General features: G+C 42.5%; 1 protein-coding gene across 1 annotated transcript in view; it reads left to right on the top strand.

Annotated features, from left to right (window-relative positions):
* Window positions 1–79: 79 nt before the first annotated feature.
* TSC22D2 (TSC22 domain family, member 2) overlaps window positions 80–17,582 on the top strand; it is a 28,448-nt gene continuing 10,945 nt past the window's right edge. Inside the window, 2 exon segments of the mRNA XM_008937687.1 lie at window positions 80–354; window positions 356–2,056. Of these exon segments, the coding sequence (XP_008935935.1) occupies window positions 80–354; window positions 356–2,056 (1,976 nt within the window).

Raw genomic sequence — 17,582 nt, 5'->3', positions numbered from 1 at the left:
CACGCCGTGACAGTCCGCCCCGGCACAGCGCTCGCTTCGCCTCGCTCCGGCCGTCGCGGCCCCTCCCCGCGGAGGAAACATGTCCAAGATGCCGGCCAAGAAGAAGAGCTGCTTCCAGATCACCAGCGTGACCACGGCCCAGGTGGCCAGCAGTATCACCGAGGACACCGAGAGCCTGGACGACCCGGATGAGTCCCGCACCGAGGACGTGTCTTCTGAAATCTTTGATGTTTCCCGAGCCACCGACTATGGCCCTGAGGATGTCTGTGAGCGGAGCTCCTCTGAGGAGACTCTCAACAACGTAGGCGAGGCCGAAACGCCTGACAGCGTCTCTCCCAACCTCCTGTTGGACGGGCGCTGCTGGTGGGTCAGCTGTGGCTCCACCAGCTGTGGCCCCCAATGGAGGGGCTGTCCCCAAGAGCTCTGCTGTGCCCCTGCCATCTGCTGCCCCTGGCACTGCTGCGGCAGGAGGCAGCAGTGCTCAAACTGCCTTGCCCTCTACAGGGCCTTCTGTGTCTGCCGCTCCTGGGGCTCAGACAGCGGCTGCTACGTGCAGCTCACGCTTCAGGGTGATCAAGCTGGACCATGGCACAGGGGAGCCCTACAGGCGAGGACGATGGACGTGTATGGAGTATTATGACCGGGACTCGGATGGTGGTAGTGTCCTGGGCAGGACTGGAGATTGCATTAGGCACAGCAGCACCTTTGAGCAGGTTGCTCAAGAGAGAGACAGCGGCCTTGGTGCCACAGGAAGCTCCGTCGTGGTCTCGGCTGTACCAGCGTCGGCCCACGGCCCTGATTCTATAGCTGACAGTTCCCTGACTGCTGTGTCACAGCTGCTTCAGACAGAGAAAATGAACCAGTCCTCTCTACAGCAACCTAATTTTGTCATTGGGCAACAACAGCATCCACAACAACCCATAGGTGGGGCCATGCCTCAAAGTACTGCTCAGCCCATGTTTTGTGGGGCTTCGGTAGCAAATCAGCAAATGATGGTGCCACAGCAGTCACAGCCACAGGTAAATACGCAGGCTCTTGCACAGGCTGGACCCAACGGGAAAGGCATGGCACCTCCAAACGTGACAGTAGGGCAGCCAAGCGTTCCTGGGGCTCAGCAGCAGGTGCAGCAGACAAGTATTCCAGTCACTCAGCCTCAACAGTTCGCTTATTCTCAGTCCCAGATCCCACCAGTGCATCTACTGCCGGCGCAACCTTCTGGTCAAGCCGAATACATGCAGCACATGACAATTATGCAGTCTCAAGGAGCTCTTCAACAGGCTGCTGCGGGCTCCGTTCCAAGTACTGTGGCGTCCAGCCTTCCTGTGGGGCAGGGGACCGGCCAAAATCCCTCGCTGGTGGGAGCGCCAGTGATGGGGGTGTCGGCGCAGCCCGGCGAGGCAGTGGGACAGGGAGCGGGACTGATGCAGAGCGGCCAGACGCAAGGCGGTCAGGCTGCCATCCCGCAGCCGGGAGGTGCGGTGCAGCAAGGCGTTGGACACGCCGGGGCTGTGCAACAGAAATCTGTGACTCAGCATCCAATGGGTGGAAGCAGTCAAGTGTCCGGCGTGCCCGCTGCTCCCCACGCCGCGGTCTCTGGAGTTCAGAACGTGCCTGCGGTTGTGCCCGGTACAAGTGTGCCTAGTGTGTCTACCACCACTTCTGTTACTATGCCAAATGTCCCTGTTACACTGGCCCAGTCACAGATGACCAGCCACACTTCTGTCAGCAGGAGTACCGGCGTTGTCCAGCCGCAGCACGTTGGACATTCTATAATGCAAGGCACGCCTAACGTACCTGCCAACCTGCCACAGTCAAACCTTGGACAGTTTCAAACTCAAGCTCAATCCTTAGTAGGCCAGATTGATGATACGAGAAGAAAATCAGAACCCCTACCTCAGCCACCACTTTCTCTTATAGCTGAAAATAAACCTCTTGTGAAGCCTCCCGTTCCAGACACTCTAGCAAATCCTCTTCAGCTACCTGCAAGTACTCCTATGAACAGTCTTGCCAGCTCTGTGTTTGGCATATCTATTCCTGTTGATGGTGATGAAGACAGGTATGAATTATTTTATAATGCCATAAAAATACCTTTTCTTAAAGGAAAATAACTTTCAAGTTACTGTTAAGTGTTTTTTCTAAGTTCATATTTTCAGAAAGTCATAATGAAACTTACCTGAACTATTTTTGGTTTTTTTTTTTAAGCGTACTAAACTTAGCCAGGTGTTTAGGTAAGTAGTGAACTCTACTTTTCTCCTTGGACTATGAGTGTGATCACTTTTCTCAGAAAACAGGAGAAAGTAGTGTGGAAGTCTTGTGCTTAATGCACAAGTAACTTGAACTCTTTCTAATGAAAAACTGGAAACTGTCCTGCGCTTTGTTGCTCGTTAGATGGGAAAGTCTGTTCTCTCCTTTCCCCTGAACGTAGCATAAAACAGTGGAATGACAGCCAGGTTAAAATGGGTTTATCAACGCCACTGTAGGGTGGCCTTCTCAGGGCTATCAGGTGAAGTCTCTGAGAAAACTTCAGGGCTTATAGCACAGCTTATTGATTTTTGTTGGGCTGTTTAGTTTGTTGGTAGTGCCAAAAAGTTGGAAATACTGGCATCTGGATATGACTTTGTGAAAGCTCTACAGATAATGCTCCTTTGCACTGAAAAAAAATTGATACCGCTTGCTTTGGTGAAGATGTAGACAGTGGAAAGTACAACCTCACAATGAGTTTTCTTGACAGGAAAGTAATTTGGAGCTGTTAGTTGGTGATGAGGGTGTGTAGCGTGAGCACACTGATTGGAGGGCCTGAGAGGGGAAGCATGTATGTGACTTGTTCCCACAGGCTTGTCAGACTGCTGTGAAGGGGGTGGTGTGATGGCTAAAACGCCTTAATTGATTTATTTGAGAAGACTTTCAGAGAAGCAGTGTTTGAGCACACAGTGTCATTAACCTTTACAGTTGGGATTGCTACAGTTTAGGGGAAATGAAATACATGTGGCTTTCATGTATATGTATTTTTAAAAGTAGGAGTAGCATCATTCGGAGAAGGTCTGATGTGCTGTTATCCTGTAAGCCTTTCTTCACCTTTGAAGAGTACCAGACTTTGGAGAGTACCAGAAGATAACGCACTTGGTGTTGCTCAGAATACGTGGTAGTAAAGCAGCTGCGTGTGTGGGGTTAGGATGAAGTGGATGGAAAAGTAACTCTCCACACACTCACTCGTTTCTTTGAGATGCCGTCTGCCATAGTGAGGCCTTGTGCTCCCTAGAACTTGGAGTAATGCTGTCTTTGAGGTGGTAACTGTGCTAATGCCTTTATGCAAGCAAAAGCTGTGTTCTGGAGAGTTGTGCTGGTTCCAGTTAAAGCGATGAAGAACTTAAAAAGTTAAACAATTAAAGTTTTCTAGCAGTTGTACTCACCTTAAGAGGATTGCTGACCCAGCTGACAAACTCTGCTGTGTGCAAATAAGGTTAGATTTCAAGCTACTAGTCTTTTTTCCATAGTGAAGTGAATCAGTGAATGATTTGTCTTGTTTAATCATTTTGATGATGAAGCAGTCAGAATGTATTTTGCATAGTTTCTAATGCTTAATATTTATATAATGTCTGTTACTATGATTTATCGGTGACAAATGAATTACTTTGTATAATAAGGAAAAAAATGTCCTGCTTATTCAAACCTGTGGGCTGTTAGCTTTGTCTTGCACACTGGTAAGACAATTCTTAGTACTCTTACCCTGAACAGTGCTTTTTTACAGTTATTTTCATAGTTTTGTCTTTGATCTTGAGCCACCTTGCAGCATTGCTTCCCACATTCATTTCTAAAGAAATTTTTTTCAGGAACTTGGCTCTGAGAACTGTGAGTAAGAACTAGGAATGGACTCTAAATGCAGAGTGCTCTTTTTGACGTGCCACATGGGTGTTCAGTAGAGAAACTAACTTGTGGTTATCTGAGAAGAAACATATACTTCTCAGTTGTCTGCTTCTGCACTGGGTGATAAAACCTTGTCACTTGGTGAAGTGGTACATGAAGTGAGAGCTCTGCGCTATGTGAGTCTCTCCCATGTTGGAATAGCTTCCTTTAGTAGTGATACTGACAAGCAATAAAGACTTAATTTAAGCAGGCCTGGACTTCATACAAACTAGAAGGTACATACAGAGCTAGCAGACCTAAGTTTATTCTTTGCTTTCCTCAAACACTAGGCTGACTTAGGCTGGTTTCAGACAGGAAGGAGAAAATAAAAACATAGCAGCTTGTTAAGGCTGTATTACCACCTTTGGTTTTATTTGCTTTACTCACTGAGAAGGCTTTATTACAAAACTCGCTTGCTTGTCTGCTGCCCTCTTCTTGCTCCTGCTTTTTTCCTCTTTCCAGCCATTTAAGTTGCACTACTACTCCCATGGGCTTATGCTTAGGTGCCCTATCTACTGCCATCGGTGGTGAAATAGTTAATGAAGACCTTCAAGTGTCATTAATAGGCTGAGAGTTGACACTGATAAAGCTAATAGGGCACAAAGGGAGCTCACATGTCATGAGTCACTGTTCCAGGCTGCCTGCAGGCTCAGGAAGTTGATGCTTGGTTTTGTTTAGAGAGTTTACTTTGTGATCATAAGAGCTAGAAATTTGTGGAAACCATTTTTTTTTTTTTTTTTCTTTATTTCAATAAAGAGCGGCTTGGTGTGTAGGTAGGTGTCTGCATTTCTTCTGACACCTTCAGTTACGTCAAAATACTTGTGTGTACTTGAAGCTTGATCATCCCCCTGCAGTCATATTGTAAAACAATGATTCATGAAGAAATACAGTATAGCTCTGGATACTTTGGATTTATCTAGTAGGTCATTCACAGTTTTGAATATGAAGAGGAACTGTTTTAAAGGTAAAATGGGTGGGAACTCTGAAAACAGCTCAGGCGAGAAGTATAGTGAGTAAGAGACAGAGAGTTCTGATACAAAAAGTTGGTGAGTTCCCATCTTTCTGAAGAAAAGTTCTATGTATTATTCCTATCTTATGTTCTGCTCTTTTAAAGCAAACTAATCAAAGATAGAGGTAGAGGTGTGAGGCTATATAGTCTGATATATCTATAGGTAGATATATAGAACTATGTAGCTATAGATGTACAACTGACTTTTTTGCAAGACCTTGCCTGAAAACCTTTAATTTCCTGCTCTGGTAGTCCAGTACACTTGTACAGTAGTCTAGACAAAACTGTGGTTTCTTGCATTGCTCTGAAGAGTAATGAGGAATCAAATAATCAAGAAATTTTATCAGGGGGTGAGGGGAGGAAGGGAAGAGAGGGCAGGTAGGTGGTCCAAAAGAATTTAAAAAAAAAAAGAGACAAAAAAGCCTTTGGCAAATCACACCTTCCTTTAACAGGCAAAGCTGTTTTTTTTCAGTTAATGTATCTAAATTGCCAAGCTCTTAAAAAGAGACATATGTTCTGTGGAAGTTATGAAAGATCCACAGCATAATATAGTTTTAGTTTTCTCTCTAAATGTGGCTACAAGTAGAATAACTGCAACATTACTGAAGGATGGAGGAAATGGCACTTTTACTGGGGCAGATGTGGATATTGCAATCCACTTTGAATTTGGAGTATGACAAATACTGTAAAAACACAAGTAGATCCTGTGTCTCAGGATTGCCCTGACCCTTCCTTTGGTGGGCTCTCAAAGCAGTACTGGTGATTGTGGCTGGAGGCAGTTAGAGTGCTGGGAGGGTTTTTGATTCAGTGAGTGTCAGTTTCTCTGCTCACCTTTATGCCTGTGTATGCACACATTAGTTGTTGACAAGCATAATATTCCAGCTGGTTTAATAACTTTATTTTGGCTCTTGGGGGAAAAAAGAAATATGTTGCCTGTGTTAAAAGAATGTTACTGAGAAAGGTTGTTCAAACCTCCTACAGGGTTGGCAGACTTTTGGGGCAAAATATTACTAGGCATGTTGGAAAAGAAGTAGAGTCTAGATCATTTTCTAGAGATAGCTGACCAGCTTGAACTGTGCAGGCTGTATTCCAGGAACACTAATGAATAGTTGCAATTGTGAGCTGTCAGCTACAGCAGCTAAACTGTTGAAAACCTGATTGTGTCGACCTCTCCTCTCTGCTCAGCTAAATCACGTATTTGTGTAGTGTACTGTTGATAAAAATGAGCTGGAGACCATGTTCGTAATAGAACTGGGCATCGGCATTAATATAACTTTGGGCATCAATATACTTTTGAAAGGTTTCCTTATGTATTGACATCAGTGCATATTTTGTTGTACTGCTGAAGAAGAAAGAGTATTCTGTAAATATGTACCAGTAAGCAATCCTTGAAGTGCCTTGCTATTGAATGCTGTCACTTTCTTCACTTTGCTTGTAAACCTAGAGATTTGAGCCTCACTACGGCTGCAGACTTGAATGTTTTTAGCTCTCCTCCTGAAGGACTGTGCTCACAAGTGTTTGTAGGAGCAGGTGAAAATGAAGCATGGACAGACATGCTCCAGTCACAGGCGCCTCCAGTTTGATGGTGAGATGGGACTTCAGAGATGAACGTTACAGTAGGTGATATCAAAAGATAAAAAGCAAACAAAACACCCCATTATTTGTGTTCTCTTTTTGTTGTACTGTCTATAACAAAACCAACGTATGCTAGCTCAGTGCCACACCAGTTTCCAGACTACAGAAAACCTATCCTGCCATGAATTCATTGTTGAGTGTTGCAGGATACCTAAACAGAACAATGTGGTTGCTCATTTGACAGCACTGCTTCCCAGTGCTCCAGGTATCCAGATGCCTTTGTTAAGGACCAGGCAATACATTCTTAAAATTAATGAGCTATAAGTGTTTCTGGTGAGATGGTTATTAAAAGGAGGAAAACACTTCACAAAGAGAAACAGTTCAGTTTCTTTTAAAGCCTGTAGTGTACCACCTCTGACATAAACAGTGCTCTGTGCCTTATACTCAGAAGTATTTTGCTCCCCCTATAGAAGAGTGCAAGTGTTCTGCAGTCAGCTTATTTCTGAATGTTGTCTTGTGTGGCAGAAATAACAGCATGTTTCATGGGATCTTTTTTAAACTTCTTGTTAAAAACTGAGTATTCAAGTATTTGGGTTTTTTCATCAGGCAGAACTATCAAACGGCTGCCAAACTACTGAAGAGCTGACATTTCTCAGGCTGTGCATTTCTATGGGAGGCACTGATAATCTTATCAGCGGTTTCAGGTGACACTGGTAAAAAGCAATTGTTTCCTGTTACTGTACTGCATATTTGAATATTGGCCTGTTGCATGCGGAGGCTGTCTGTTAATTTCTCAGTTTTAAAGCTGGTGATTAGCAGCTTCTGTTGCTCATGGGAAATGCAAACCTTGTTTGTGCTCTCTGTGTGTCAGCAAAGATTCCATAAGAAGCCTCTGTGATGCTTCTCCTGCCAAAGTACAACTGTTTTAGTTCTGGTAGATAAATCTAGATTGTCAGCCACAGGTGTCTGCTTTTATTCCTATATTTGATAAAGTGTAAAGATAGAAGTATTTATAGTAACTGCTAAAGCTACTGTCTTCTAAGAAGCTTCTCCAGATATAAAAGGTCACTTGAAGTGCAGTGTAAGGTTGTACCTTCATTCCCCTTTTTGAAAATTCCTCCATCTTTAAACTTTGTGCTTCATAAATACAAATGTGTATTGAGTGCTAGTGAATTCTTTTGTGTTATGGAATAATCTGTTTTTACTCATTCAGGGCAGGTGAATTACATGGCCATGGGAAGGACAGCTGTGTGCTTGTCTTAATTTTTTTTGTCATGCAAAATAGAATTATTCCTAAGAGGGTGTTTTGAATGTATCTGTCCTCCCTTTGAAGCTAGGTATACTGACAGCTTGCCTGAATGCTTTTAACAGCATGGAGAGAGGGTAGAAATGTTAATTAGTACCACAGAGAGGTGTCAGCTGTCTATCACAATGACAACTGATGCCTTTGTCTAGTGCTCGTTAAAGATTACAAACTGAAATATGGATCTATGTCAACAGCAGAATCCAGTCACAGAATTGCAGACTGGTTGAAGTTGGAAAGGGCCTCTGGAGATCATTTCCAACTTCTTGCTGAGGCAGGGCCACCTTAGAGCTGGTTGCCCAGGACCATGCCCTGATGGCTTTTGAGTGTCTCCAAAGGATGAAGACTCCACAACCTCCCTGGGCAACCTGTGCCAGTACTCAGTCACCCTCACAGTGAAAAAATGTTTAGAGGGACCCTCCTGTGTGTGTCAGTGTGTTCCCATTGCTTCTGGTCCTGTCACTGGGCACCACTGGAAGGAACCTGGCTCCGTCTTCATTACATCCTCCCAGCAGGTGTTTATACACATTGATGAGATCCTCCTGAATCTTCCCTTCCCCGGGCTGAGCAGTCCCAGCCCTCTCAGCCTTTCCTCACAGGAGAGATGCTTTCTTGTCCCTTTGCCATTCCTGTGGTCCTTGGTTGGACTCTCTCCAGTATGTCTGTCTCTCTTGTACTGGGGAGCCTGGCTCTGGACACAGGACTCCAGGCGTGGTCTCACCAGTGCTGAGCAGAGGGGACGGTCCCCCTCCCTTGACCTCCCGGTCATGCTTTGCCCACTGCATCCCAGGATACCATTCACCTTCTTTGCAGGCAGGACACAGTGTCTTGCCAATGACCAGGCCTAACAGGAATGGCACAGCCAGCAGGAAGAGAATCCAATACACAGACTGTATTGTAAACAAAAACGTTATGATGTGAATGACCGCCGGGGGTACAAACAGGTCAACCAGCTCTTACATGATCAACGCCACCCCCAATGATCCCACAAAAGATGGGACTCGGCCCACAACAGGTGGTACAAACAGTGAACCGAGGTTGCCCATAGTTGGCATGGGAAACAGCCAGACCAGCCAGTTAAATACATAAAAAAAAAGGTGACCACATAGTGACTCTCACCCGATCAGCCCGCGTTCACAAAGGTCTAAACAGTCTGGGGCCCAGCTCCAGGGAGAGTCAGGAGGTCTGCCCTGAACCAGGAAGCTCTGGGCAGTGCACTCCACAGACAGACACTCCTGACTCCCTGCAAGTGGTCCCAGCTTTTATCCCCAAGCAGACACCTGACCTTTGTCAAGTCAATGCGGGACCCCTGGGGCTCATTTCCCTTCTGGCTCTCCCTGCAGGGCCGGCTGCACCCTGGGGGGAAGCTATAAGGCAAACTCACCACCTCTTTATGAAGGGCTGTGGGAATCACCCATATGTCAACCTTAATTCAGGGCTCGGGGTTCAAACCCTGGCATTTCACACAGTCTTAACCCTTTTAGGTGGGGATGAGGGTGGTGTGTCTCTGAGGTGGCAGTAGAGAAGTGTAAAATGGATAAGGAATGAGATACTGGTTTTAGTGAAGTATCTGAAGACTTTTGTACCCATCTAGAGCAAGTTTAACTTGCCTGGCTTAGTGGAGGATAGGGTGGTCAAAAATAGGGGTTAAAAAGGCCTTCTTGCTTCTATGTCAAGTTATTTCAGCTATTTTTGTAGGGATGTAGTTGACAACTCCTGTGAATATCTCCTATGTATACCACTGTTTGGTGGGTGCAAAGACCATAAATATCTTGAACAACCCTACAAATGTCTTTTTAAAAATACTGTTTCTTTAAGCCAAGCTCTTGTACTGACAATGCTTTAGTTAGCACTTCAGCTGTGTGCAGGCTGGCCTGAAACTTGAGTTGTAAAGAACTTGTAAATGGTGTGGAAAGGCAGACAAATATGTTTACAGTATGCTATGTAATAAACTATGCCATACATGGTCTAGGTTTTAACATCTTTTTTAAAAGCCAAGTATTTCACTTAAAATGTTTGCTAATAGATGGTTTCTTGACCAACATCATGTAATTAAGGACAGGGGGGATTTACAGAGTCTGCTTGAATCTGTTTTTGCCACTTGTTTTTTTTTCCCCACTGATACTGAAATATATTGTTGTTAAAAAAGCATCAACCACTTGTATTTTTAGGTAACTGAAATATCTGAAACTGCTGTACTGCAGTGTAGTGGAAAAAAGACACTCCTTTTTGGGCTGTTTTCTTTGAAGACGAATACTCAAGCCAGCTGTTCACTATGCAAGGCCACTTTCACCAGTCATCATAAGCAGCTTTCCCTTTCACTGGTAGGTTTGAGGAGATCTAGCTTTGTGGGCAGAGCAGGCAGTAGAAGCCTGATCTACAATAACACGGTCATACATATGAATAAATGCCTTTTTCTTTACCAGCCAAGTTGTGTAAAAGTCAATATTTTTAGTATTTTTGACATCTCTTCCAGTTTTTTTGTGTTTAATGCAATGCTAGCAAATATGGATCTTTTCAATTCAGAAATATGGAATTGTTGTTTTTTCCTGCATCTGTTAATCTCGCATATTAGGGTCTGCTTCTTAAATGCATTTCAAGCTTGCTTTCTTGAATGGAGTAATTTGCAAATTAATAATGTGATATGGTAATGTTAACTGGCAAATTGCAATAGATGCTGAAGGACTCTCCCTTGTGAGGTGAAGTTCGAGGCATTTGTTGAGACCATGTAAGTTATTTCCAAGAAATTTTTTTTTTTAAGCTTGTCTCAATTCATCCTAAGATGAGTGATATTGTGGACCTTTCTGTGGCTTCTTGAAAGCTTCTTCGTAGTGGCAAGAATCCCTGAGTCAAGCAAAGACTTTACACTGCAAATAAGTTTATCAGCTTCTAATCTATAGTTGCTTCTTGGAGGTGTGATCTCCTGTGTTGTTTTTTTCTTGAAGCTAAGTTGTCTTGTATCCTTCTGACAAGAACTGGAGGTTAACTTCGCCCAGTGAGAACACAAGTAATTAATATGAGAAATCTTACACTCGTTACGTGTTTTGATTTCAGAACAGAATCACTCAGATTAGTCCTTACACAGTCAGTAAGGTGATGTAATTAGAATTCAGCCTGACTGACAGCCTTCACAACACAGCCTCGCCTTGTTAGCACACAGTGTTTTAATAAGCATGTCCATGATGGTGCTTTCTGTGGGGAGGAAGAGCATGAGAGCATGTGTTGCCTGGCTGGAACAGGACTGCTAGTCAAGGGTGAACTAAGAGTGCACTGAGTCTAGCTGTGGCATGTGGGAAGACAGGTGTAGGAGATGGAAAAGATCAGTGAGTCCTGAACAACCTTGAAGTTGTTACGATTACAGGACTGTCTATTATGCAGGACTTCTGAGGTTTGGGGACCAGCTCCTGGGACCTCAGAGAACTGAACCCTGGAATTTTGAGTTGCAGCTGTTGAGGTCAGAAAAACGTAATACTGTACTTAGAAGATTAGCACTTGAATTGTTCTTTCCATGATTAGTATTGCATAGTCACTTCAGAATTTACTGCTTAAACTCTTCAGCAGAGGTCCTTTGGAATCATGGAATGATTGTTACACAGGTAATTTTTTTTAATTAATAAAACTATTACTGACTGCTGTTATTTAGATATGTCTTAAGGTAAGGTACCACCATTTTATTGATCCAAGGCCCTGTGAACAGGGAGCATGATGTCCTACTGGCTTCATTATTTTTTGCCAGACTTTAACTCTTTCCTTAATAGAAACATTGGGCTTATGCTTTTGAGGAGCGTAAGAAAATCAAGGGAAATGTCTCATTTTCATGTTCCTGTGCTCCCCTAGTTTAGTGTCTACCAGACTTGAAAGGCAGAAACTACAAAGTAATATTAGTCAGAGAAGACTTTAGTTACTAGTAGCAATACTTGGTAGACTTAATAACTAGTTGCAGCTCCACCTGAAACATCTAGGCTGGTTAGCTTCTGTAAAGCAAATCTGTATGAAATGCCTGTGCTGAAGAATGTTTTGTACTAGCTGCTCTCTGGAGTATATAGCAGTAGAAACTACCCTGATTTTACAGCTAGGAACCTGGTATTTGCAGAAGACTTGTTGGTAAATAACTATAGCCTGTTAAGTGAGTTTGAATTTAGTACTATCAGAATGCTTCTTGGGTTTTTTAGACCAGTTTTTCATAGTCAATATTCAAATCCTTTGGGGAAAAATAAAAGAAAATTTGCTGGTCTTTTATCAGATGGTAATAAAGTGTAGAAGTGAAGCTGGGACCCCTTTTGTCACACAAGTCAGTATCGCCTCAGGTCTGTCAGTTCAGTAGCGACAAGAAATAGCGTAGTGTGCCTGCTCTGATTTGGTACAAGTCTCATAAAGGCTTTGAGTATGTTTTCACTTGCAGTGGTGAGTCAAGTATTAAAGTGTTTTCTACAACTGTTCAGTGCTGGGACAAGAGAATAAATGGTTGGTGTCTATCCTGTATGACAGAGGAGAATGGAGATTGCCCTCCCATGAGGGCATGTGGTGATAGCAGTGGCTGTTCTTTGTTCGCGGTGAGCTGCAATGTTTGAAAAGCTTCCGTCACTAAATACTCAAGTTATTTGCTACATCCCTCTGACAATTATTAATTATGATCTAACCTGCTCAGTCCATGTTGTGTTCTCATTATCAGTTTTTGTAGAAGTGGTTTCATTCTTTTCCCTAGCATTCTTGGGGACTGAAAAATGCTGCTGGTGTGTTTTAGAGAACAAAGCCCTCAGAGCAGGGGAAAGCTGGTGGCAGCATCTCAACAAACAGACCAAGCAAGTGATCAGGGAAATGCTTCTGCTGGACTTGGTGCATAAGACAATCAGCTCTCATTCATTTCTCCTTAGCGACTGCTAGTCAGTGCAGATTATTCTCCAAAATCCTCTTTTGAGATCAAGGCAATGGAAGTAGATATTACTGCTCTGATCTTTGCGATGGAGAGGAGGATGCAACTCTGGTAGCAAAGCCTAGTTCCTTCTTTTCTGATGCTTGAAATCCAAACATCAGGAGTTTGAGATGTAGCTAGCTGAAACAGTGCTGCTGATGTCAGACTTTCCTGAAAGTCTTACTCCACGTGATGTGTGCTGCTTTAATTCTCTCAGTAAAGTTACCCAAAGGTGATTTTCCTTGTGTCTGGAAGTGTTGAGAGGGAGTGTGTGGTTTGAAAGCAGCTGAAGCTGAGTGTTGGTGCCACTGGCACTGTCCTACTGATGATTGTGTAGTTCATCTGGGTGTTCTTTCAGCTCCTTCCTCTTGAATTCAATTACAAAACTGCTGTTAAACCTCTCCTAGTTTGGTGGGTTTTAGCACTTAAATTTCTGTATCTCCAGATTTTACAGTGGAGATCAGATCCATGCAGTATTCTTTCTCTCCACTGTTAGGCTATTTTCATTTAGAATTAGTCTGTGAACCGTCTTTTGAAGTCCATCATAGAGGTTGAGAGCTGCTGTCCCAAAAGCTATCATGCAGGCTGCTGAGTCAACCTTTCCTATTGTCTGTAGTTACAATACACCTAAGACTGCATGTAACAGCATCCAATTCACGACAGTTTTTCAGGGTATGGGTTTCAGGTTTAATGACTTTAAGGAACTACATGAACAGAATATGTAGTTAAACACAAGCTAGCTTTAATCTTGAGTTTTTTTCCCCCTCCTAAATTCCATATTGACTTCCCCACACTTAGTCTTTGTCAACTCTCTCCTGCAAAGCTTTGTATTCCAGTTCCTGTTTTGTAGGTGGAGTCATGTGAAGTACAACTGGTTCAGAGTTGTGGTTGCTTTAAATAGAGGTGATATAAATAAAAAAGTTAAATGTCTTTTAAAGGAGGAGGGAAGGAGAAGGAATTCTGTTTTTAGTGTAAACAATCTTGAAATGACATAAACTTTACTGGGAGTTTCCTGGTAAGCTATGATCAAGTGATTGCAAACCCCCTGGTTCAGATCCGAAGTACGCCATGTTTTAATTTGGACACCAGCTGTAATCAGGCTTCACTGCAGGTTCTAGCTAGTCACTTAGTTAACACAGACTTTTATTGGTGATCAGCAAGACAAAGAACTGAAAACTAACAGGCTGGAAATGCTTCTGGATGATAATACAGCCAATCTTTCATAAACTTTAAAAAGCAGGGAGGGGTTAATTTGTTGTCCTTTAGCACACATTGAATTGGGCAGTTGATGGATCTACCTTCCTGTTTGTTTACTTGTTTTGGATGCCTTGATTCCTTACTGATCACCATAGTAGAAGCACAGCCGTATGCGCTGATAGTTCTCTTAAGTAAGCTCAGACTGTGTGCTTTGCCATCAGGTCTCTTGGTGGTTAATAATTCTTACATGGCTTAAAGGCTAAATTCTTTTATTTGTTGACTTCATCTTTAGGCTGGTTTTGAGTCACTTCTTTCTCAAAGTGTTTAGTTCACTTCTACAGCTTCTGGATTAATGTAGATGTGCAAAGGAATGCAGTAGCATCTTTTTTTTCTAAATCTGGCTGAAGAATGCAAGTTTAATTACAGATATGTTGTCAGGCTCCTATAGCTTTCTATGCAGAGCTTGCTGTTGAATTACCTGTCCCACTGATGCACCACCATATGATTAATGGCCTTCAAAGACTAGGACCACAAGAATAATGGATGTTTTACATCCATTGAAGTTTGGTTTTAGAATGGTCATTTCTCATTTCCCACAAAAAGACATGAAGTTTATAGTTTAACGAAAAGGCAGTTTCATTTCAAAGTAGAAACTAGCCTCTTTCTTTACTTTTTTCTTTTCTGTTTCGTAGTTAAATTTGGTTCCTGTAGGAGCTGATCCTATTCAAAGGCAGAACTTCCACTTTAAAGTTCTTGGTAGTGATGTCCTGAATTTTCAAAGAATTGTTAAAGATGGGCCTTGGATCTGATCTGGAGACTTAAGGGCCTGACTGAAATCTTCTGGAGCAAAAAACGGCTTGATCTCTTCTAGAGTGACAAGTATGGAAATCCCACCACTTCTGTAAGAAGTCTTTTTCCTTGTAGTTTCTGTGGAAAACAATTCTGATGTGTAGTTTAAATTTTCTTTGCTGCAGTTGAACTCTGTAATGTTTGTGCTGTGCTTATACCCAACAGCTATGACAACAAGTTTTCCTCTCCTTCGCAGATACTTCTGTGTGTAGCCTGTAACTGTCTCTTTCATCTCTTTTAAAAGCTTTATTTTACTACTTGATGATTCTGATTTTTTGAGGGAGGACGAAAAAAAAAGGGACTATAACATCTCTTCTGGTGGTCTTACCTCGCCTTTGGTAGGCATATATCTTGAGAGTTAGTATCCAAAACTGGCCATAAAGTCGATAAGTTAAGGGCTCAGAAAGGCCAAATAAAAAAGATTTTTGGTTAGGGTATGTGCCTCTTGTGTAAGGAGAGTCTTGTAAATTTGACATCTCCACAAGATTTTAATATTTTAACTTCTGTTTAGATTCTCTTCTGTGGAATTACAGTCATCTACTCATTCCATGTTCTGTACTTGTGCAGCTGATTATTGCTACCAGAGCATGACACACCGTGCTGATCTTTATTGAACTGCATCCTTTTTATTTCAGACCATTGTTCCAATTGGGCAAGATCTTCTCGAATTCTTTTCCTGCTGTCCAGAGTGCTTGCAGATCATCTGCAGGTGTACAGATAGTCTGTACTCCACTGCCCAAGTAATGGAATAAAGTGTCCACTTGGTGGAAACACCTGGAGAGATCTGTTTGATGCATCCTTCCACTCTTTCACTGAACCAGTGAAGAGACACATGTACAGAGTAGTCATCAATGGTGGACCCATTTTGTATAAGCTGTGTTCTTAGTGACAAAAACCTCATGCAAGATGGCATTAAGAGCTCTACTAATTCTATAACGTGACTGCATCTTCTGCATTTTTTTCTATATGAGGCCTCTTAATTTTTCTCAGAAGGAATTTTTGTCTGACATAAGCTTCTGAAAGGCCATCCATGTTGGCTTGCTTCTGTCTAGGTAATAATAAATAGGTGGTTCTGCTTTGCTTTGGTTTTCCTCTGAGGTATTGGGCAAGGGTTGTCCAACCTGTTACTTTCATGATCTTCAGAGACAGGTGCTTAGGCCTTCTTAATCTTTTGGATCATTCCTGTTCTCAAAATTAATGAAAGTAATAGTCAGTGATATGGAGAGAGAACTCTCAGAGGTGATCTAGTGTGAATTTCTAATTTTGCCACTTTGTGGGGAAAAAAAATTGTGTTCTTCATGTGTTCCTCGTCTTAATGCCTTTAATTGCTTATGTTGGTCAGCAGTTGGAAGATTGAAATGTGGGTTCAACTATCATAAGCAATGATGTTTGTCTTCTTCCTTCAAGGGCAGTAGCCTGAAAAAAGGCATCTGTTCAGCAGCCTCTGTGTGCCATACTGATACCCAGCACTTCCAAAGTCAGTGTCATTATTTAAACTAAAAGGCATTTATCTGTATACTTGAAAATTTGCCAGCCTCCACGGGCATGGTTTCTAGCAAAGCAGAGCCCTCTAGAATAAAGCTTGTGTTTGGCATGTAGTTGTCCTTAGTGGGAGGATACTCTTTTGACTATGAGATGAGACTTGGGACATGTCCCTTCTAAAGGGACAACTTGACATTTCAAGTATTCAGAGGACGGAATAAATTCTCATCCTTTAAGTTTAAATCAAATTTCTGTTGCAAGAAAACTTGTTAGAAGCTGTAGCATTGGAGCATGTTGTGAGTATTGCTATTTGAGCTTTTAAAGGAAACAAATACATAATATGTATTGTAGGACTTTATAGAGACAAGGAGGTGTTTTTTACTAATTGAGATACAGTTTGAATGTTTACATGTGCTAAGCTAGTTGTCTGTTGTAATCTCTGGACTGGAATCAAGCCTCTCTGTTCTGGGGAATACCTGTTCTCTCCCACCAGAGTACAGTAGTGCTTGGTGTAACTCCTGTGGAAGAGGAGATGGGCTCTCCTCTGGGTCAGCATCAGGCACATCTGCTTTCTGGCTGACTGTTGGCTCTGCAGTGTCTATCTGCCAACAACTAGGCCGAGTTCTTGATCTCTTGGACATGGCTGTTGGTCAGGGGCGGAACCCAAAGAATCTGCTTTTCTGGTCCAGGCCTATCCCTGCATTTGGTTAGGGCATTGTCAGAAGGATTTCTGGTGTTTCAGCTGGGACACAGCAGCAGCAGACTGGGTTATACTACTTCTGTAAGCCATTTTCTTAATTGTTTCTGCAAACCAAGAGGAATTTTTAGTGATTACCTGGCTTTCTACTGTTTAATGTGGTTAAAAATAGATGCCTCAAGAGTCTGAAACTCAGCTGTATCAGTTCAGACCTGCACATTACACACTGTTCATGTTACCTCTGTTGATTTGCCTTTACTGGTTAGGTAGCACCCCCCTAATTAACATCTTGCTAAAATATAACTGCTGATTAGAAAATGTTCTCTTAATTGTCTGAAGTAATGCAAAAGTGGTTTCAGAAACAGGTGGTACAAGTGAGAATTTAAGGAGAAAAACTTTTTCATACCTTTCCAAATACTTAAGAATAGTACAAGAATATATAGCATATAGGGTATCAGTATAAAAATAGACTGTATGAAACACATGTCGTGTGGCTATAAACCACAACTTTTCATACCTAACAATAGCAACAGGGTTTTTGTATGCTGCAAGTAAATTTATCTTGGAAGTTAGATAGCTTTCTATTTACAGTTACTTGCTGAGGAAGAGGCTTTTTACATACCCCTCACTAGACAACTGAATTAGAAAGAAGAAC

Source organism: Merops nubicus, unplaced genomic scaffold, assembly GCF_000691845.1.
Source record: "Merops nubicus isolate BGI_N331 unplaced genomic scaffold, ASM69184v1 scaffold40113, whole genome shotgun sequence".
Lineage (NCBI taxonomy): Eukaryota > Metazoa > Chordata > Aves > Coraciiformes > Meropidae > Merops > Merops nubicus.
Note: the sequence above shows the minus strand (reverse complement) of the source record. Positions and strands in the feature narration are given on the sequence as shown.